Source organism: Saimiri boliviensis, chromosome 20 (assembly GCF_048565385.1).
Source record: "Saimiri boliviensis isolate mSaiBol1 chromosome 20, mSaiBol1.pri, whole genome shotgun sequence".
Taxonomy (NCBI): Eukaryota; Metazoa; Chordata; class Mammalia; order Primates; family Cebidae; genus Saimiri; species Saimiri boliviensis.
In genome coordinates, this window is record NC_133468.1 from 5,204,543 (window position 1) to 5,227,034 (window position 22,492).

At 41.5% G+C, this 22,492-nt stretch overlaps 1 protein-coding gene across 3 annotated transcripts in view; it reads right to left on the reverse strand.

The window, feature by feature from the left end:
• RNF130 (ring finger protein 130) overlaps nt 1-22,492 on the reverse strand; it is a 162,971-nt gene that overhangs the window by 32,030 nt on the left and 108,449 nt on the right. Inside the window, exons 7-9 of one of the 3 annotated variants that reach the window (XM_039460495.2) lie at nt 19,306-19,510; nt 15,977-16,070; nt 7,280-7,469 (exon numbers count right to left, since the gene is read on the reverse strand). In XM_039460495.2, coding sequence (XP_039316429.1) covers nt 7,454-7,469; nt 15,977-16,070; nt 19,306-19,510 — 315 coding nt within the window. In that variant the 3' untranslated portion in view covers nt 7,280-7,453. Of the gene's footprint in view, nt 1-7,279; nt 7,470-15,976; nt 16,071-19,305; nt 19,511-22,492 lie in introns of those variants that run through there. The other 2 variants (XM_074390272.1, XM_074390271.1) reach the window with 2 other exon arrangements.

The following is a 22,492-nucleotide window of genomic DNA, read 5'->3' on the forward strand; positions in this document are numbered from 1 at the left end:
TCAAATAGCTACCTACATTCACTTTTTCTGTTTTCACCCTGAGACTCTGAGGGTGAGGGCTGTGCACATAGTAGGTGATGGTCTAATTGTCTCCAGGCTGGAGGGTATCAAGTAGTTAGGAGCATTGACTCTGGACTGTTTGGGTCTCATTCTGACTTTGCCACTTAACGGGTAAGTAAACTTGAGCAAGAAACTTGAACCTTTGAACCATCAGTTTTCTTCACTTGTAAAATAGGAAACCAACTATATTTTCTCTCATTAAGATGTTGCAAAGATTAAAATGACAATACATGTAAACAACTCGGCATGTTACCTGGCACATCCTAAGGGATCAGGAACCCCTAGCAATAGTTACGTTTTTTCCTGCCCAGCTTCATGGCAGATCTAGAATGGCAGTCTCTATTTCACTGGGACTCTATTCTATATTTGTTGCTATTCAGTTCTATTCTTAAAATGTCTTGGCTGTGCGCACTGGCTTATGCTTGTAATCCCAGCACTTTGGGAGGCTGAGATGGGAAGATCACTTCAGGCCAGGAGTTTGAGACCTGCATGGCCAACACGGTAAAACCCCATCTCTACTAAAAATACAAAAATTAGTCAGGTGTGGTGTAGCCCTGGCTAACCCTTCCAAGTAGTCACTATGCCCGGACAATTTTTTTTTTCTTGAGACAGAGTCTTGCTGTGTTGCCCAGGCTAGAGTGCAGTGGGGCAATCATAGCTCACTGCATCCTTGAACACCTGTACTCAAGCAATCTTTCTGCCTCCTGAGTAACTAGGGCTGTAATAACAAGCCATCATGCCCAGCTAACTTTTAAATTTTTGGTAGAGATGGGCGTCTTGCTATGTTGCCCAGGCTTAAAATACTCTACAAAAGTATCTTTAAAAAAAATAAAGAGCCGGGCGCGGTGGCTTAAGCCTGTAATCCCAGCACTTTGGGAGGCTGAGGCGGGTGGATCACGAGGTCAAGAGATCGAGACCATCCTGGTCAACACAGTGAAACCCCGTCTCTACTAAAAATACAAAAAATTAGCTGGGCATGGTGGTGCATGCCTGTAATCCCAGCTACTCAGGAGGCTGAGGCAGGAGAATTGCCTGAACCCAGGAGGCGGAGGTTGCGGTGAGCCGAGATCGCGCCATTGCACTCCAGCCTGGGTAACAAGAGCGAAACTCCACCTCAAAAAAAAAAAAATAAAATAAAATAAAGAAAAAACACAGACAAAATAACCGATGTCTCTTGCATTACAAAAGTTTGTCCCACAAGGGTTTAAAACTCTGAAATATCTTATCTATTCCAGATTAAATTTTCATCTCTTTCTAATGTTTGCATTTTTAGTAGAGATGGGGTTTCATCATGTTGGCTATTAACTAAGGAGAGGAGAAAAGAAAAAGGAAGAACTGCTTTCATTTCCATTGAGATAAAACCTCAATAGTAATCAAAAAATTATTCAACTTTATACATTGCTTCTGTTTGTATATCTGATTTCTTAGTTGTGTGAAATTAAATAATTCAAACTTAAAGCTGTTCTAACTTTCAACTATCCTGAGCTTTCAGAGGAATGTGGTTATGTAGCCAGAGTGACGTGGCATACAGCTTAACCTTCTGCCTTTTAAAAATTCTGTAAATAGGGGCCGGGCGCGGTGGCTCGAGCCTGTAATCCCAGCACTTTGGAATGGTGGATCCACCGAGGCGGGTGGATCACGAGGTCAAAAGATCGAGACCATCCTGGTCAACATGGTGAAACCCCGTCTCTACTAAAAATACAAAATATTTGCTGGGCATGGTGGCACGTGCCTGTAATCCCAGCTACTCAGGAGGCTGAGACAGGAGAATTGCCTGAACCAGGAGGCGGAGGTTGCGGTGAGCTGAGATGGTGCCATTGCGATCTCCAGGGTTCAAGCTATTGATTTTCCTGCCTCAACCTCCCAAGTAGCTGGAATTATAGGCACCTGCCACCACGCCTGGCTAATTTTTGTATTTTTAGCAGAGACGGGGTTTCGCCATGTTGGCCAGACTGGTATCAAACCCCTGGGCTCAAGTGATCCAGCTGCCTCAGCCTCCCAAAGTGCTGGGATTATAGGCATCGGCCACCCCACCTGGCCCAAATAACTGCATTTTTACACTAATTCTATTTCTGGTTGTTAGGAACAAAAATACACAGTTAAAGTGCACATGCATGCACATGTACACACAAAATACATCTTCTTGGTTACTGAGACCATGACTAAATTGTGAAAGCTTAATAACGTCTGTTAAATCTCAAAGTCACAAACAGGTTCAAATTTCAATGGCAGAAGACAAATGTTCCCTAAGACTGATGGGAAGTCCCAATCTATTAATTCACTCATTTCACTTCCCTTTTTTTTTGGAGACGGAGTTTCGCTCTTGTTACCCAGGCTGGAGTGCAATGGCGCGATCTCGGCTCACCGCAACCTCCGCCTCCTGGGTTCAAGCAATTCTCCTGCCTCAGCCTCCCGAGCTGGGATTACAGGCAGGCGCCACCACGCCCAGCTAATTTTTGTATTTTTAGTAGAGACGGGGTTTCGCCATGTTGACCAGGATGGTCTCGATCTCTTGACCTCGTGATCCACCCGCCTCGGCCTCCCAAAGTGCTGGGATTACAGGCTTGAGCCACCGCGCCCGGCTGGAAAAATCTTTTTACTGAGGAAGATGTCAATACAACAGAGCCCACTCGCCGACTCTGGCATTTTGAGTTGGCTGGTAATATCAGGAGGGCCACTGAACCAGGGAATCTCAATGGATAGAGGTATATGTATAACCAGTGCAGCTTTAAAACATTATTATGTGCCTAAGAACAGAGCCCCAAACTACACGAAGCAAAAATGGACAGAATAAAAGGTAGAAACAGATAATTCAACAATACTAGAGATAACAGTATAAATCCAGAGTAACTTCAGTAATTTCTAGAACTACAGATAAGAAAAACCAGGAAAGAGAAGATTTGAACAACACAATTAACCAATTTGACCTAACAGACATGTGCAGAACAGTCTATCCAACAGTAGCAGAAATGCACATTCTTAAGTGTACATGGAACATTCTCTAGGATAGACCATGTTAGCCTTTAAGAGAAGCCTTAATAAATTTAAGATGACTGAAATCATACCAAGTATGTTCTCCAACCAATAACTGAATTTAGAATGAAATTGGAAATCTACAACAGAAGGAAATTTGTGAAATTTACAAACACATAGGATTTAAATAACATACTCCTAAATAACAAATGGGCCAAAGAAGAAATAATGGGGAAACCAGAGATGAAGTAAAAGTCACAACATACCAAAATTTACAAATGGGTAAAATACGACTCAGAGGGAAATTTATAGCTGTAAACAATTACATTAAATAAAAAAGATCTCAAGTCAATAACCTCATGTTCTACCTTAAAACAATAAACTAAACTTAAACCAAGTAGAAGAAAGAAAATAGTAAGGATTTGGGTAAGGCCAGGTGAGGTGCCTCAAGCCTGTACTCCTTGCTCTTTGGGAGACTGAGGTAGGAGGATTGTTTGAGCCACAGAGTTTAAGGCTATAGTGAGCTGAGATCGTGCCACTGCACTCCAGCCTGGGTGACAGAGTGAGACATCTTAAATAAAACAAAACAAAACAAAACAAAACAAAACAACAAAAACACAAAACCCCAAAACCAAGATTTGAGTAAAAATTAGTGAAATATAGAAAAGGGAGAAAAATCAATAAAACCAAAAAAGAATAAATTCCTAGAAAGACAGAAATGACTCAAACTCTCTCTACTATAAATAGAAAACCTGAATAGGCCTCTGTAAGGAGACAATGAATTAGTAATTGGAGAGGATGAGTTGGTAATCACAAAACTTCCTACAAAGAAAGATCCAGGATCAGATGGCTTCCACATATCCAGAGAATAATTAACAAATTCTTCTTAAGATCTTCCAAAAAAACAGAAGAAGGAAGAACACTTTATAATTGCTCATATGTTTGATTATTACAACAACCCCAAAGCCAGATAAGGACATGATAAGAATTAATTACATGCCAATATCCCTTAGAAATACAGATGAAAAAATCCTCAGCAAAATACTAACAAAGTAATACAGCAAATATAAAAAGGATTGCACATTATGACCAAGTGGGATTTATCCCAGGATTGGTTCAATGTAAGAAAATCAATGTAATATACCATACTCATAGGACAGAATAAAGGGCAAACTCACATCATCATCTCAATAGACACAAAAAGCTTTTGACAGAATCAAAAATTGTTTCATAATAAAAACTCAGTAAGCTAGAAATAGAAAGTAACTTTCTCAACTTGAAAAAGGGTATCTAATCTATGAGAGTCTTAATAGCTATGGAAAGTTTTTCCCTACAAGATCACAACACATGGATGTCTGTTTGCACCATTTCTATTCAACAGTCTACTATTTGAGGTTCTAGCTAGGAACAATTAAGCATGAAAATAAAACAAATAAGCATCCAGATTGAAAAGGAAGAAGAAAAATGATCTCTATGTGCAGATGACATGATCTTGTAGACAGAAAAGCCCAAGGAATCCACAAAAAAAAAGATGAGAATAGGCCGGGCGCAGTGGCTCACGCCTATAATCCCAGCACTTTGGGAGGCCCGAGGCGGGTGGATCACGAGGTCAAGAGACCGAGACCATCCTGGTCAACAAGGTGAAACCCTGTCTCTACTAAAAATACAAAAATCAGCTGGGCATGGTGGTGCACGCCTGTAGTCCCAGCTACTCAGGAGGCTGAGGTAGGAGAATTGCTTGAACTCAGGAGGTGGAGGTTGCAGTGAGCCGAGATCGCGCCATTGCACTCCAGCCTGGGTACCAAGAGCAAAACTTCATCTCAAAAAAAAAAAAAAAAAAAGATGAGAATAAATGAGTTCAGCAATGTTGTATTCAGCAATGATGTAGGATAAAAGATCAAAGTACAAAAAATAATTATAGTTCTACAGAAATTAAATATGTGGAATGATATCCCATGCTCATGAGCTGGAAGACAATATTGTTCAGATAGCAACGCTACCTAAAATGATCTACATATTCAGTGCAACCCTATACAATCCTAGCTTTTTTGTTTGTTTGTTTAACAGAGATTGAGAAGTTGATCCTAAGATTTATATAGAAATGCAAGAGACCCTGAATAAGGAAAACAAACTTGAAAAAGAACAATGTTGGAGAACTCACACTTCCCAATTTCAAAACATACTATGTAATCAATGGAAGAATTAAGAGTCCAGACATAAACTCATATGTTATACTCAAATGATTTTTGACAAGGGTGCCAAGTCCATTTAATGGAGGAAAAAAAGTCTCTTAAACAAATGGCACTGGAAAAACTGAATATCCGCACGTAAAAGAATAAAGGTAAGACCCCTACCTTATATCGTATACAATTATTAATTCAAAATTGATCAAAGATCTAAATGTAAGAGCAAAGACAGTAGTTCTTAGACGTCTCTGTGACCTTAAATTAGGCAATGCTTTCTTAAGACATCTAAAGTACAAGCAACCAAAGGAAAAATAGACACATTCAACATCATCAAAATTTAAAACGTGTGCTTTGAAAGACACTACCAAGAAAGTGAATAAATAGCTTAGAGAATGGGAGAGAGCATTTGCAAATCACGTATCTGATAAAGTCATAGTATCTAGAACATATAAAGAACTCTTACAACAAAAAACAGTCCAATTTAAAAATGGGCAAAGCAATAGAACAGACATTTCTCCAAAGAAAACAGAAAATGGCCAAAAAGCACATGAAAAGATGCTTTGCATCTTTAGTCACTAGGGTAATGCATGTTAAAAACATGAAACAACTCCTTCACACCCACTATGACATCTATAAGGAAAAAGGCAGTCACCAGTGTTACGGAGGTTGTGAAGAAACTGAAACCCTCATACATTCTTGGTGAGAATGCAAAATGGTGCAGCTGCTTTGAAGAACATTTTAGCAGTTTCTCAAGAAGTTAAACACAGTTATAACATAATCCAGCAATTGCACTCCTAGGGATATCCCCAGAGAGCTGAAAGTATATGCTCATGGCAAAATTTGCACATGAATATTCATAGCAACATTATTCATAACAGCCAAAGAATGAACACAAGTCAAGTGTCCATCAGCAGAATAAAATGTGGTACATCCATACTATGGAGTGTTACTCAGCCACACAAAAAAGTACTGACACATGCTACAACATGTATGAACCGTGAACACATTATGCCAAGTCAAAGAAGCCAGATACAACAGGCCACCTATTATATGGTTCCATTTACATGAAATGCCCAGAAAAGGCGAATCCATAGAAACAATGAATAGATTTCCTGGGCTGGCAGGGGTGAGTAATTACTGTTAATGAGTATGAGGTTTTTTTAGGGGGTGATGAAAATATTCTGGAATTCGACAGTGGTGATGGTTGCACAACTTTGTGACTATACTAAAAACTACTGAAATATACACTTTAAAAGGGTAATTTTATGGTATGTGAACTATATTTTAATTAAAATAATCCTTTCAGCCCCCTACTGATTTGAGCATGACTACTGGAGGGAACCGCTGTTTTCAATAGGAATATGTTCTCACCCCTTAGGAAGGCTGAGGCAGAAGATTTAAGAATTCACTGCTGAAAACATTTATAAATACTGAAAATCCTTCAAGCGTATAATTCAATGTAATAAAATATTTTTAAATTTTCCTCATCAGTAAAGCAGAAATATTTCATTGGTACATGTAAAACTGCTCTCACCCTACTTTTTAGAATTTGCTGCTTTTAAACGAATACAAAGTAGGTTAAAAAAAACTGACAAATTTATTACTAATTAGTGTATGGTTCAGAAAATCTCTTTTACACTCACTCCTTCATTCCACAAATATTTATTGAGCACTTACTATGTGCAAAGCACTCTGCTGGGTGCAGGGCACAGTGGGAAGAAAACGTTACAAGTCCCTGCTGCTGGGGGTGCTGAAGCTTTGGTGGAGGCTGACCAACCACAAAGGAAGTAGAAATTATCAGAGTGAATGTCCACCTTGAAGAATGAGTAAATCAATTAACTGCCCTAAGTGGTATCACCAGCAGGATGTCCCCACTCTTGTGCCCTATGAAGGCAGGAGACAATGTGAAGACATCAATAGTATGTGTCAATCCCTGTTCCTTTCACGGGAGCCAGGAACACATTCTGTCTCTGAAACACAAACAAATGCAATCTGGGTACGCGATCCCCAAATTAGCCCTCAAAACACAGGTCTGGTTAATAATATTCAACAACACAGTCTTTTTATTTTATTATTTATTTCTTTTAATACAAAGCTTTGGCATTAGCAATTTTATGAAAAAATAAAATGTACTAAAAATAAATGCTTGTGTGGCATGATTGGTAAATGATGCACAAAAATAGGTTCTTTTTTCCTTCAAGGCAATCAGTCAGAAAGCAGTTTATTTTTCTTCTTCAAAACCATTCTACCCTATGGAATAAAAGGAAAAAGAGGTCATAAATTAGTTAAAGAGTAGTCAAATGTTTAAAATAACAGAGAAGTGACCCTAACCGGAGGGTGGCCTGAGCTGTCCCCAGCTATTTCCCAACGATCTTGGTAAGGCCAGGAAGCCATTAAGTGTTTTCCCAAAATCAGCAGTTTCAGATCTGCAGTTGAGGGGCTCATCCGTCTTAGAGGTGCTTTAATACTCCCCAAAGGATGAAGGAAAAAGGTCAGGACCGTGGCGTGTTGTTTAAATACACAAGGACGATTATCATACAACTTTTCCTGGTTTAAACACATGTTCTCAATGCTGAGGGTACTGAAATCTACAGCTGTTGTCTTTAGAAAATGCTCTACTTCTCCCTCAAACAAGAATGTCCTTACTTATTTTGAAGTGATAGGGACGTATGGCTCTCTCACAGGAATCCTCCAGACTTTGGGTGTGTGTGTTTCTGTCCTTGTATCAGGTGTAAAAAGAGCCTATGACCTTCTGACAAGTCCCCATGCTGGCCTAGCTCCTGCTGCCCTGTGTTGTGGGGCCGCCCTGGCTTTCTGATGTCTTGGACTCCTGCTCACTTCCAGGGTCCCCAAATCAAGCTGTTAATGTTGATCTCTTTCTTTCAGCTGAGCTTCAGCTCTTTGCTTCAAACCACATAAGCTTTGGTTATCATACAACTCTCCAGGAACTCTTGATTTCAGCTCCTGCTCACCACCCTGACTTCTTCCTTCAACTCCCAGTTTTTACCTATCTATCTTCCCACCTCCATGCTCTACCACATTAAGCAACTTCACAGCCACTAGGAATATCTCTCTTCTGAAAAGCCTGAGAACTCATTACCAGCTAGCTGTTTACAAGAATGAAGTCCAAATTCTTTCTCCTGCCTACTGCCATCACAACCTACAGTAGACACTCTAAACCACGCAACTCCCTAATCCTGCTCTGGGCAGTCCTTACTGTGTGACCTAGTTATGCCCAGGCTAAGTCACTCCTCCATTCAGCCTTTTTAGCTCCCCCAAAGGTAAAGCAGCAGCTCTGCGGGCATGACCCAAAAGGGCCTTTGCACGCTCCCTCACTCTCCAGCTATGTCAGCACGCACATGAGGGCACAGCCCTGAGCTCCATGGGCAGGATGGGTCTCCACTAGTTTCAACACTGGGACCCCAGTACTTGGCACAAGGCCAGAAGCCTACTTAGGAAATGGCATCTCAACGAATGAGAGGGCATTGTCAACTTTTTTGAAAACGCTCTGGTATAAAGGATATTCACAACTTCGCATAAAGCTTTGTGCTTATTATTTCTTATAGTTCCTATTTAAGATAACACATTTTCTAATATTTCCTCAGAAAAACAATATTAGATACAAAGACTTTTTAGGGGTAATCAAGTTCTTAAAGCTACTTTATCGGGCCGGGCGCGGTGGCTCAAGCCTGTAATCCAAGCACTTTGGGAGGCCGAGGCGGGTGGATCACGAGGTCAGGAGATCGAGACCATCCTGGTTAACATGGTGAAACCCCGTCTCTACTAAAAATACAAAAAATTAGCTGGGCATGGTGGCGCGTGCCTGTAATCCCAGCTACTCAGGAGGCTGAGGCAGGAGAATTGCTTGAACCCAGGAGGCGGAGGTTGTGGTGAGCCGAGATCGCGCCATTGCACTCCAGCCTGGGTAACAAGAGCGAAACTCGGTCTCAAAAAAAAAAAAAAAAAAATCTACTTTATCTTGTTGCCCCTTAAAGAAATTATAGGCCGGGCACAGTGATCCACACCTGTAATCCCAGCACTTTGGGAGGCTAAGGTGGGTGGATCACCTGAGGTCAGGAATTTGAGATCAGCCTGACCAACACGGTAAAACCCTGTCTTTACTAAAAATACAACATTAGCCAGGTGTGATGGCAAGCACCTATAGTTCCAGCTACTCGGGAAGCAGAGACAGAAGAATTGCTTGAACCTGGGAGGCGGAAGTTGCAGTGCACCAAGATCACACCACTGCACTCCAGCCTGGGTGATAGAGCGAGACTCTGTCCAAAAAGGGGAGGGGAAGGGAGGGGAGGGGAGGGGAGGGGAGGGGAGGGGAGGGGAGGGAAGGGGAGGGGAGGGAAGGGGAGGGGAGCAAAAAAGCAAGCAAAATAATAACCACCGCCAAAGAGAGCAGAGAAGTCCAATGCAAGTTCTTACTGCCTTTAATACTCTTGTCGCAACTGCATTTTTAGAAAACCAAATTTGTCTTCTTTAACCACATTATTTGGCACTATCCTCCTCTCTGAAGTAGTGAAATGCAAGCAGTTTAAAGGAAAAGGTTGGAACCAGAGGTACTGGGTTTGAATTCCAGTGCCCTTCTTCCTATGGCATCCCTCTGGAGTCACTCAATCCCTCTAAACCCAAATTTATTCTTTTGTGTATATGTATCTTACACTCAGATTGGCTCAAAGGAGAATAAATACTAAGAGAAAGAAGAGGATCCATTATCCAGCAATACATCTCAAACAGAAGTTAATTTTAAATCTTTTCTGGAATTGTTACAAGAAAGGTTGTGTGAGCAAAGGATCATCAGGTTGAGAACGAAAAATTCAAAATTTTTTAGACAAGTATTTCTCAAACTAAAGTATATAACCTATTAATGGTTTCTAAAATCAATTTAGGAGTTAACAACTAGTATTAACAAGGCACAGGACTGACTACATCAGAGAATACTGCATGTAGTCAGGGAAGCATGTGTGAAATGTTTCAGTCATATACGGGAGTACTGGGTCACAATGCAAAAATCTATCTCTTACAGCATTTTAACAAGTTTCAAAAACAATGTTTTTGATATTTAAGGTTCTAAAATAGGTAACTGAAAGAGAACCACATACCTCTCCTCAGCCTCTGACCCCTCCTAGGAACAATTCAAGAGGGACCCTTAGCATAGGACGAGTCTTAGCACCTTCTACCTGATGTGAGGTCTGCCTATGAACAGCTCTATCCTGTAGCTTCTGTCTGAAGAATCAGGTCCTGGTATAGGCTCGCTAGCTTTCAAAGTGTCCTGTGCTTTGGATGGACAATTCTGACTAATAAAAAGTTCTTTCTTTCCTTCTTTTTTGAGATGGAGTTTCACTCTTGTCACCCAGGCTGGAGTGCAATGGAGTGATGCTGGCTCACTGCAACCTCTGCCTCCCGGGTTCAAGTGATTCTCCTGTCTCAGCCTTCCGAGTAGCTGGGATTATAGGCACCTGCCACCATGCCTGGCTAATATTCTTATTTTTAGTAGAGATAGGGTTTCACCGTATTGGCCAGGCTGGTCTTGAACTCCTGACCTCAGGTGATCTGCCCGCCTTGGCCTCCCAAAGTGCTGAGATTACAGGTGTGAGCCACCACGCCTGGCCAAAGAGTTTTTTCTTACATCAAGTGGAAATCTACCTCCCTGTAGGTATCTCCAGAGCTCCAGAAATACAGAGTAAGCATCACTGTGTATGCACTGGTTAGTCAACATGAAGCTATTTTGAGTGCTAAACCAGGCAGTATGGGTAAAAGAGACCAGTGCAGGCCTAAGATCTTGGTAGGAATTCAATAAACAGTAGTTATTCTCATCTTTAAGCGTCCTTCAAACACCTGGAAACACCTCTCTTCTTGCCTGGTCCCCTCTCTTCCAAACCAAGCATCCTCAAGACATCAAATAATTAAATTTTCAGACCCTTTTATGTTGAGTGTTCTAGTTTCTCAATATTCTTCTTAAAAAGAGTACTGAGCAAAATAATCCAGAAATACTGAGAACAAAATAGAAATATCAACTTTTTATATAAATAAAGGATTTTATATATATAAATTTCTACTACTACATTAAGAGGAGGAAGCTCAACCAGGAGCTTCCTGGTAACCTGCTACAAGAAGCCAGGGATTCCTGATCTCGGGTTATGCCACCGGAACATTTGCTCTAGTTATTTTTTTTTTAATCACTTTTACCACTTCAGATTCACTTCCTCATGTCAAGATTGTTTCAAATCTTTTTTTTCTTTTTTTTAATTGATAGAGGATCTCACTGAAACTCCAGATCTTCCTTTTTTCTTTTCTTTTTTTTGTGTTTTTTTTTGAGACAGAGTCTCGCTTCGTCACCAGGCGCCGGGCTGGAGTGCAATGGCGCGATCTTGGCTCACTGCAACCTCTGCCTCCCAGGTTCAAGCAATTCTCCTGCCTCAGCCTCCTGAGTAGCTGAGACTACAGGTGTGCGCCACCATGCCCAGCTAATTTTTGTATTTTTAGTAGAGACAGGCTTTCACCATGTTGGCCAGGATGGTCTTGATCTCTTGACCTCATGATCCGCCAGCCTCGGCCTCCCAAAGTGCTGGGATTACAGGCATGAGCCACCGCGCCCGGCCCGATTGTTTTCAATCTTGAATGATGAGCTACCCTTCTCTGCAAATCTTAGAACATGATTTCTATGAATCAGAATCTCGGAACCAGAAAAGGGCTCTAGGCAATACCTAGTCACACCTCTCATTAAACTTAAAATCTCTACTACATATTTATATATGTTCCTCAAATAAAAATAATAAAAATATTTATTTTTCTTATTTTGAGGGAAAACTAGACTGACACAAATATCAGTTGGCAAATGTTTACATTTCACAAAGTTTATATGAATAACCAAGCAGAGTAAAAGACCTCTTTTGGGGCCGGGCTCGGTGGCTCAAGCCTGTAATCCCAGCACTTTGGGAGGCCGAGGTGGGTGGATCATGAGGTCAAGAGATCGAGACCATCCTGGTCAACATGGTGAAACCCTGTCTCTACTGAAAATACAAAAAAATTAGCTGGGCATGGTGGCATGTGCCTGTAATCCCAGCTACTCAGGAGGCTGAGGCAGGAGAATTGCCTGAGCCCAGGAGGTGGAGGTTGCGGTGAGCCGAGATCTTGCCATTGCACTCCAGCCTGGGTAACAAGAGCAAAACTCCGTCTCAAAAAAAAAAAAAAAAAAGACCTCTTTTGGGAATTGAAATTCAATAACCTTGCTTATCCAGGTACTAAGAAACAGAGGTATGAAAAGCCAGTATGTAAATATATTTAGCTTGCATTTATTTGCTTCTTTGACTAACATCCTGTTTATATTTGCAAAGTTTCAAAATCTACCAGCTTTGTTTGCAGTGGTAAAAAAAATTTTAATGTGGAATTAGTCATAGTACTCAAATAAACAGTATTTCACCCTAATAGAAGGGTAGTGACTCCAAACATATGGGCTTTTTGATGGACTTCTGATTGAAGCCAACAGCATCAAGCCCTTGGTAAATGCACCGAGCGTGGTGAAGGAGGGATGGGGTCTTGCATCCCGTGTGGGGCTCCTCCCTGTGTAGTCAGCAACCCACCCATGGCAGGGGACCCTGGACTACCTGGGTCCCACTGGTTACCCTTACATCTTGCCCACAGGGTTTCAACGGTGAGTAGACAGGGTGTCAAGGACTTGCTCAAATTGTAATATATAAGAACATTGACTAGTAACACTGCCAGATAAGTAAACCATTCTAATAGGTATATGCATAGAGGTGAAGTTTATTACCAATTTTCAGACAGCCATTAAAATGCCAAAAGATGAAATCTGTTGATATATGACTATCTTACAAATGGATGAGGTTACTCAGAAAATTAAGCCAGGGCAATTAAGGCGAAAAACAAAATCTTATTTTGGCTGTAAGTTTTTTGGTAGATAAAGGTTAAAACAGGCTGGGCGCGGTGGCTCAAGCCTGTAATTCCAGCACTTTGGGAGGCCGAGGCGGGTGGATCACGAGGTCAAGAGATCGAGACCATCCTGGTCAACATGGTGAAACCCCGTCTCTACTAAAAATACAAAAATTAGCTGGGCGTGGTGGCGCATGCCTGTAATCCCAGCTACTCAGGAGGCTGAGGCAGGAGAATTGCCTGAACCCAGGAGGCGGAGGTTGCGGTGAGCCAAGATCATGCCATTGCACTCCAGCCTGGGTAACAAGAGTGAAACTCCGTCTCAAAGGAAAAAAAAAAAAAAAAAAAAAGGTTAAAACAGAAACAAAATTGATGTTGAAAAATTTATTAATAAAGAATAATTACAAATTTATTTGCTAAAATAAACTTTTCTCTGGAATAAAATCACTAGGAATTTTTCATCGACATTTTTGAGAGACATTGGATAAGAGTACTGTTATCTTTCCTATCATCTGCCACAATAAAAACTGCCTTTAAAAAGATTAAGTAATTCATGCTTACTGTTAAAAAAAAAACCAAAACAACACATAAAAGCACAAATTGAAGAAGACATTGCCCCAAATTCTAACGTAAGATAATCACCATTCATATTCTGGTGACCATCCTTGCATGTATACACATGTGTGCATCCACAACACGCACACACACACACTCTCTCCATTTCTCTAAATGGGATCATGAATATTGTCCTTCGGTGGTTTTAACTGAAGGCACAGAAATAATAACCGAACAAACAACAGTGAAATCAACCCTCTAAAACTGCTAATGGGAAGAGGGCTGGACTAAGACATGGATCTATGATCCATGACTTAGATTCTGAGTCATGCAGGCATTTAGGCATGGAACTGAAATATTATGGTCCAGATACTATGATTTCTAATAGGTAACATGTCTACTGAGCACTCTCTAAAATATCTGATGCATGAAATGAACGTCGGACAGATTCTGAGTGGCAGTCAGGTGACTGTTAAATTCCTCAATAATTCTTAGAAAGTGCCTAGTGTCATTATTTGCTTGTATTGGTTATCACTCATTTGCGAACTTTTTAAGAAGTAGGTCTATATTACTATCTTGCCTGATGGGTTAGCACGGGAGTAAGCAACAGTTGTGGGTGAAGTAAGTGTTTCCCTCTAAACTGAGGTTTGAATCATAGCTACTCACAGAGCTACTATAGTTCTGTGTCCTATTTCATGGAAAATTTTACTTCCCAAACAATAAAGGCAGATGGTCATCTTACTAACAGACTTCAACAGCACTGTAATGGCATTGGCTTGGCTAACATTTATTGAGCACTTCTTATGTACCAGGCACTGTGCTAAGCATTTTATATGCTGATTCTCATAACAACCCTGCGATGTGGTCCTATCATTATCTCTGTTTGTGAATGACTAAAAGGAGCTTCAAATAAATATAACTGCCCAGGTCTTACAACTAAAAAAATGGAGGAGCTGAGAGTGAAATCCAGGTGTGTATGACCCTAGAGTGTAAGGAATTAGGTGTGCCATGCTGAAGGAAAACTGAATGGGTGGTCAACAGCAGCAGCTAGTGGTTCACTGCTAGATGAGGCACAGTGCTCCTCTGATAGCTGGGGAATGCCACCTGACCCTGACATCTTTGACCCCAACCTGTATGGGCTCACAGATGCCAGAGGGCACTTCTTGCAATTATCTAGCTCACAGATTAGATCTAATAACATATGTCACTGCAAGTGGAGGCCACTCGCCCATTGTTTCTATAGTTGGACAATGGGCAGTCGATTAAATCAACTGCATGAGGTAGTTTGGTTATTACTAATCAATTAAAGTATCAGGACATAATTGAATATGGAGAACACGTGAATTCCACCCATACCAATTTAGGTTCAAATGTGGGCAGTGTCCCAGGGTTGCTTTCATCTCTGAAAGTTTTCATGAATACTGGTAAAAGAAAGGACTGAATGAATTCCTACAGCAAATATCCAAAATTTAGAACAAAGCAAAACAAAGCAAAAATCAAAACCCTTTTCTATACCTGATCCCTGTGAAAAGCTACTCTTGGAACAGCACTGGATCAAAATGGACCGTAACAGTTATCTAGTCCAATCTTCCATCCTCTGAAAACGTCTGACAACAGCACCTCTGGCAAGTGACATCCAGCCTCTGCCTGCGTTCCGAGTCCTGGGCAAGCCCTACAGCAAACCATCCCACCGCGAAGCAACCTCATTGACAGATATCCTTCTTTCCACTGAGGTAAAACCTGAAGTCATGGAGCCTGCTCTTTGGTTGTCATTTTGCCCATGGAGATAGTGTTTAGACTTATTTTCTCTTCCTCCTGACAGTCATCCTAATATCCAGAAACAGCGGATCTTTTTAATTGCTTCTTTTCTGCAGGCCAAGCATCGAAGGTACTGGTCCTGACCATAGACATGGGTGCCAGGGCTTCCCCAGAAGCCAGACATGCAAGGTCCAGATAAGTGTGATGAACACAAGTAAAGCGACAGCCTTTTACACCCTAAGACGATACTTGTTCTTTTGGCATCTGCATTACACTGCTGATTCATTCTAAGCATGTGGCTAATGAAAACCTCTGAATCTTTTCTCAAATGAACTGTTATTGTTGAATAAGGTGAACTCCCAATCTGTGTTACTGACTAAAAATGTATGTTCATGAAATAAAGTATTTTGCTAGATATGATCCCATCAGGATCGGTGTGAAACTGGTGGAAAGCCAATTCTCACCACCTTCATGAAAATTACTCCATGTGTTTTCTTGGGGTCATCTGGCACATGCAATCCAAAAAACAATTTGTTACTTACTCATTAGCATTCAAGCTAGCTGTGGCTCTGATGATCATGTAGCAGAGTGTGAGGGCACTGAGGAGACCAAAACTGGCAATAATAAACCATTCTTCTGTTGACAAAGGAAAGGGAGGAAATCACTCTGGGGAGAAGGTTTAAGTCAAATCGACGCCAACATTTCCCTCAAATGCAACGAAGCAGACGTCAACGGAGGAATAAGCCAAGATTGGCCCAAGGAAGTGAAGCAGGAGGTTTGCCAGAGAGCTACTAACTGGAGAAGGTTAGTGGAAGTACTGGTGAAAGCTGCAAGGCAGAAAGGAAAGCATGGCCCAACCACTTCTTCCATTTTAGGTCCTGAGGTCTGTGAGGAGTGTAGCCACCAAAAAGGATGTGGTGAAAATAGGTATATAAAATTGCACATGGACATAGATGTTTTCATTGTTAATTTAAATGACAGCAAAGTAGACTAAGCAAACTTATAACCTTCTTTCCTTCTTCATTCTGTCATTTCTGCATGGCATTCATATTGTTAGTCAAAGGCTCAGGAGCACGGAGCAGCGGTCCTCCAGGTCCTGAGGGTGCTCCCAGCAGTCCACAAGCCGGCCTCCCACGGCATCCATGGCTACATTCTTCTCTCTCATGCATGGGCTTACTTAGGATATTTACATAAAAAAGGACACCTCACTGGTGTCTCAAGAAAATAGAAACTACTCTTCCCGACACCACTGCCAAGGAGCAGCACTGGTTCAGGCTGCGACAAGCCAAGTAGGAAGGGCAAGCAACAGACCAGGTACTTGGCCACCAAAGAGCTGAAAACCTCTGGTACTTAAAACTCTAAGGGTTTTTATCTAGCCTGTCTCTCTCTCTCTTTATTCCAGATATGTTCCCTTACCTTATCAGAGCCTATGTTGTCAAGGTAACATTTTAAAAACAGTATTTATTGAGAACCTTGAAAACAACCTAAGAACCAAACTGACTTGCTAAAAAGCCTTAACTAGAAAATATTTCTTAGCGTATACACTGACTAGGGTTGTTTTCACAAAATGTTATACAGTAAGATTATCTAGGTATCTGCAGGAAGGCAGAGAGAGCCGTTTACACCTGGGCTGCCAAATGCTGTATGCACAAGTTGGATACAATGTGTGGTTTTCAAGCTGGGGTCCACAAATTCTAACCCTGCATGCAAAATTGTGTGTGCACAGGCATTTTTCTAGAAAAACATACTTTCATTAGATTTTAAAGGTGGTGACTTTCAAAAGGTCAAGAGGCACTGCTCCTGGGGACTTCTGGGCTCGGAATGTGTTCTATAAGCATTTCTCCGCCCACCTTAACTTACATTACTAAAATGCTTAGTAAACCTCTTCTTTTTAGACATCAGTGCAGTCACTGACTCTTGAATTACAAACTTCCTCATTAGTAGATTGAAGCTTTTTATTTTATCAACATGAACATTCAAGAACACATAAAACCCACCGTTTTTACCTGGAATGTTTTAACTTAGGGAAAATGTATATGGCATTTTAAAAATTCAAGAGCTGAATGTCATCAACTTCAAGGAACTTAACATAGTATCCTCTCTTTTCTTCTTGGAGACTTTATACATGATACCTTGTAGAACTTTTTCACATCTGTGTTTCCAAATTCTGAGTATACCATCCCATATTTGAATGTCTCTGTGTGTGTATGTGATTTCAGTTTTAAAAACTAGTAACAAAAGGAAGTAAACACCATCATAAAACACCCAATATGCTGGTGGCATTTCCACAGTGCCCCCTGCAGCAGGCCTGGCTACCTTTGCCCCCAGTGCCTACTTAGCACAGTGCCTTGCACACAGTGGGTACCAGTTGGATGCATTGTGATTGCTATGGTGCTACAGGGCTTTGGAGGGAAAGCAGAGGTAGCTGTAGTTTAGTTCAATCGCATGAATTTTATTTATTAACATCATATGTAAATTCTACTAAAGGTGATTAATTTGGCAGATGAAGTAATCTTTTTATCATCAAAGCATAAGATTTTGAAAGGACATTTCTATATAAAATATAATGGGATCAGTACTTAATGTAGTTAAGTAGTAGGTGCTCAATAAATGTCTGATCAATGAAGGACCTAAAAAACTCACTAATAAACCAACAACTTTTGTGTCCTTTATTACTACTCGATCAAGTTTTAAAACTGTAGACCATAAAACCTAAACGCCAAAGTAAGAAAACCATGAAATGCTATTAAAATGAATCACTGAGAGATGATGAGAAATGAGCCAAACTACACTCAAAGCATAATTTCCCGTACTGCATAACTGAATGAAAGCTGAGTTTAGACAGACAGAATAAAACCTGGGGAATCCTTTTCTAATAATGCTGTCTGGTTGGTTAAAAACATGAACACTTTGATTGAACAGACCACACAAGTCTTAATATGTGAAGGAGAAAACATTTTTTAACAGTGTCATCCATTTCACTGACTCCCAGAGTGGAGTGGGGTCCCACAAGCCTCAGGGCATGAAGCTCTAGGCAAGCAGCAGTAGGTACTGGAAAAGGCGACAGCGGAGCAGCAACAAGGAAGACGGGTGAAAGGCTGTTAGATGAAAATAACATGTAAAGAATGGAACTGAAGAGAAGAGCTGGCTTGTTGAGGGGTGAATGTCTATGATGGCCGCACTCACGCTGTCAACTCACTCACACCGGCCTTAGGCACTGCCATCAAAATACTCAGCATTTCTTTCCTGCTTTTCAACAGTGCAAACACGAAGACGTTCATAACTAGCTCACAGTATTTTTCTCCAGGTAGATTGTCCTTTGGTTTTTCTCCGACCTTGTGTACAATTATACCAAAGAGTTAAGAGCCAAGAGACCAAACTTCCATGAAAAGTGTAAAATAAAGTGTGCAACAGGCTATGTTCCGTGAACTGTGAACTTTTAGGTTCCAATTCTAGATGAGTTTCCCACGAAGTAGCCTGTGGTCCGGGAGGTGGAAAGCACCAGTCTCACAGCATACAACACACCAGCAATGCTGCTGGGGGCCTGTGTCACCTTCCAACATCTCCCTTCAAATGCCTGTTTGCAACGCAATGATTTCCAAACAAGGCTTATAAAACAGCGACTAAGACAGACCTCTGAACAGCTACTTATCAAATGCAGCCATTCCTATTAATCATAAACAAACACACAAGCTACTTATCATAAATAAAGTTTCATTCTTCCAAATACCTGTTTTAACAGAAATACACATCGCTTTCTTGGTTACAGTCTGTGTTGCAGGCCGAGGCAAGTGCCCTGATTCTCCTGATGGTCCTGAATGCCCACACAGGCAGCCATGTGCCCTGTGCCTGAGCAGAGGCCCCCACTTACTTGTTACTGCAATGTTGATTTCTCCTGTTCTCGGAGTGAGCTCCCCGTCCTGAGGAAGAGGTGATATCCCCGAAGTTCGAAGTGGCTCAAGGCTGAGGGAGTTGTCGCCGGCAAGGTCGCCGAGGGCTGATCTTCGGTTAACAGCTTGGGTTCTGGTGAGTCTTTCCATATCGAATGCTACGTTATCAGTACACGGCAAATTCGGCTGCAAAATATTTCCGGGTTAAAAATAACTGTTAGGAAAACAAATAATTTCTTAAGATTCTAAAGTTTAACGGCCTGTTGCAAAGACCTCACCAAGTTCTTTCCCTGTGATCTCCTCTCGTTTACCTGCCCACCTGCCTACTCTTTCTCCTCTCACTCTAAGAGTTCTTCTTCAAAAGGCACAGAGATCTCTTCTCACAAATGGTACAAAGGAAAACCAAAATTCATTGCAGATCAGAGAAAACTGGTCATGGCATACAGGGAATCACAGTCATTAACATAAAGACAGCAAACATCCAGTTTAAAGAGTAAACTATTATTTTGCTTAATGGTAAATGTCCATGTTGAAGAATCTCAGGTAAAAGAAAACACCTCTTTGATCCTACTAACTTCTCTGACAGCCCCATTTATCTGACAGTTTTTAAGTATCTTCTAACTTTAAACGCAAGTAAAACATAAAGCCAAGAGTAGGTCCAAGTTGAAAAGGCTTTTGAACTATAAGAAAATGATAGTTCAAAACCTAAGCACTTAATCCTGAGGGAGCAGTATAGAGATGCTTGCGGCCGAAGTCAACCAATTAAAAAGTGAGTACCAAAAGTCTTTCATTTTAACAATGTGAATATTTGATTTACCTAGCAACCTTTGGCTTTCCCAGCACGTAGCAGCAGGCTGCACATGGGAAGCAGAGCTGGGAAGGGTGGCTGTGAGAAGTTTCTATGTTTATAGAGAGAAGTTTCAGCCAACCGAACCTGGAACAATGGCTTCCTGGGCAAATGAACTGTTTCAGGTCATCTCAAAGCCTTATTTAAAAATCACAGAACAGTGTACTACATGATGCTTAGATTCATGCCCAGTTAGAAGACTTTTTTTATGTTCATCACATTTAAGGATCCATAGTAGCCTGCAATACATTTTAGAAGACTTCTGTTATAAACAGAGGAGGAAAGTATTAGCACTTAATATACTTACCAGACAAACAAAAAATCTCAAGAAAGCTAGAGGTAACAACAGAGGGTAAGTTAATGGTTTTGAAATTTCTGCACTGTTGGCCAGGCATGGTGTCTCATGTCTGTAATCCCGGCACTTATGGAGGCCGAGATGGACAGATCACTTGAGATTAGGAGTTTGAGACCAGGCTGGCCAACATGAGGAAAACCAGTCTCTATTAAAAACACAAAAATTAGCGACTGGGCATGGTGGCTCACGCCTGTAATCCCAACAATTTGGAAGGCCGAGGCTGGTGGATCAAAAGGTCTGGAGATTGAGACCACCCTGACCAACATGGTAAAACCCCATCTCTACTAAAATACAAAAAATTAGCCAGGTATGGTGATGTGCGCCTGTAGTCCCAGCTACTTGAGAGGCTGAGGCAGGGAAATTGCTTGAACCTGGGAGTTGAAAAGTTGCAGTGAGCTGCGATGGCACCACTGCACTCCAGCCTAGAGACAGAGTGAGACTCCGCCTCAAAAAAAAAAAAGAAAGGTTAGCCAGGCGTGGTGGCAAGTGCCTCTAATCCCAGCTACTCGGGAGGCTGAGGCACGAGAACTGCTTGAACCTGTGGAGGTTGCAGTGAGCCGAGATAGTGCCACTGCACCCCAGCTTGGGAGACAGAGTGAGATTCCATCTCAAAAAAAAAAAAAAAAGTTTCTGCACTGTGCTAGGCCTCATGGCAGATGCTCTGTGTTAAACCAGATGAAATGGGGGTGAGTTTGCTCCCTGGGGGACACCTGGCAATGTCTGGAGACATTTCTGACTGTTGCAGCTGTGGTGCTGTGCTACTAGCATTTAGATGCTGCTGAACAGTCTACAACACACAGGACAGCCCCCACAAGAAGGGATTATCCAGTCCATAGTGTCAGTAATGCCTGATACTTTGAGAAATCCCATGTTAAATTACATCACCACTGACATGATCTCTGGAGACGAAGGACAAATGGGCCATTACTGCCCAACTGTATAAACTGAAACTGTGTTTGACAGTATATTTAAAATGAAATGACTTTGATCTTCTTTGGGTTGTAAAGCTAAAATGAGTAGTTCATCTGTTGAATTTAACTTTTTGTTCCATAAGGAGATTATTCTTTCATTCTTTTTTTTTGAGACCATAAACTACTTTATTTTCCTATAAAAAGCACAACCCTGCATACACATGCTTCTCTTAAGCAAGGACTAACCAAGGTCCTTGGTTAGTCACGTCAGCGTTGACCTGGCACCTACTGCAGCTGGTCTCTGGCATGCCTGGCAATGGCCCTGCCAAGCTGTGTTTGTCAACAGCTCTCCTTGGGCTTCAGTCACTGCCCGCCTTCTCTGCTTGCAACTTACCAACACCCAAGAGATCAAAGTCAAACTTCAGGGGAAGGAACAGAAGCAATGACATAATTGTATATTATGCCAAGCACAGAGGAGATTATGATTGGAACAGAGTCAACGGCATATATCCTACCTTCTAAAAAAAGATACTGGAATGCAGAAAAATCATGTCCTCTCCACCATCAGTTTCTCATCCCATACTCATCATCCAACAGAAGCACACTTTCAAAAGTGGACCATGCCAGGTGTGGTGACTCACACCTGTAATCCCAGCACTTTGGGAAGCTGAGGCAGGAGGATCACTTGAGGCCAGGAGTTTGAGACCAGCCTGAACAACATCTTGTCTCTTCAAAACGAAAAAAAAGTGGCCAAGTGCGGTGGCTCGTGCCTGTAATCCCAGCACTTTGGGATGTTGAGGTGGGTGGATTACTTGAAGTCAGGAGTTAGAGACCAGCCTGGCCAACATGGTGAAACCCTGTCTCTACTAAAAATTAGCCAGGGGTGGTGGCAGGTGCCTGTAATCCCAGCTACTTGGAAGGTTGAGGCAGGAGAATTGCTTGAACCTGGGAGGCAGAGGTTGCAGTGAACCAAGATTGTGCCATTATACTCCAGCCTGGGCAACAAGAGCCAAACTCCATCTCAAAACAAACAAACAAAACAAAAAAGTTAGTCA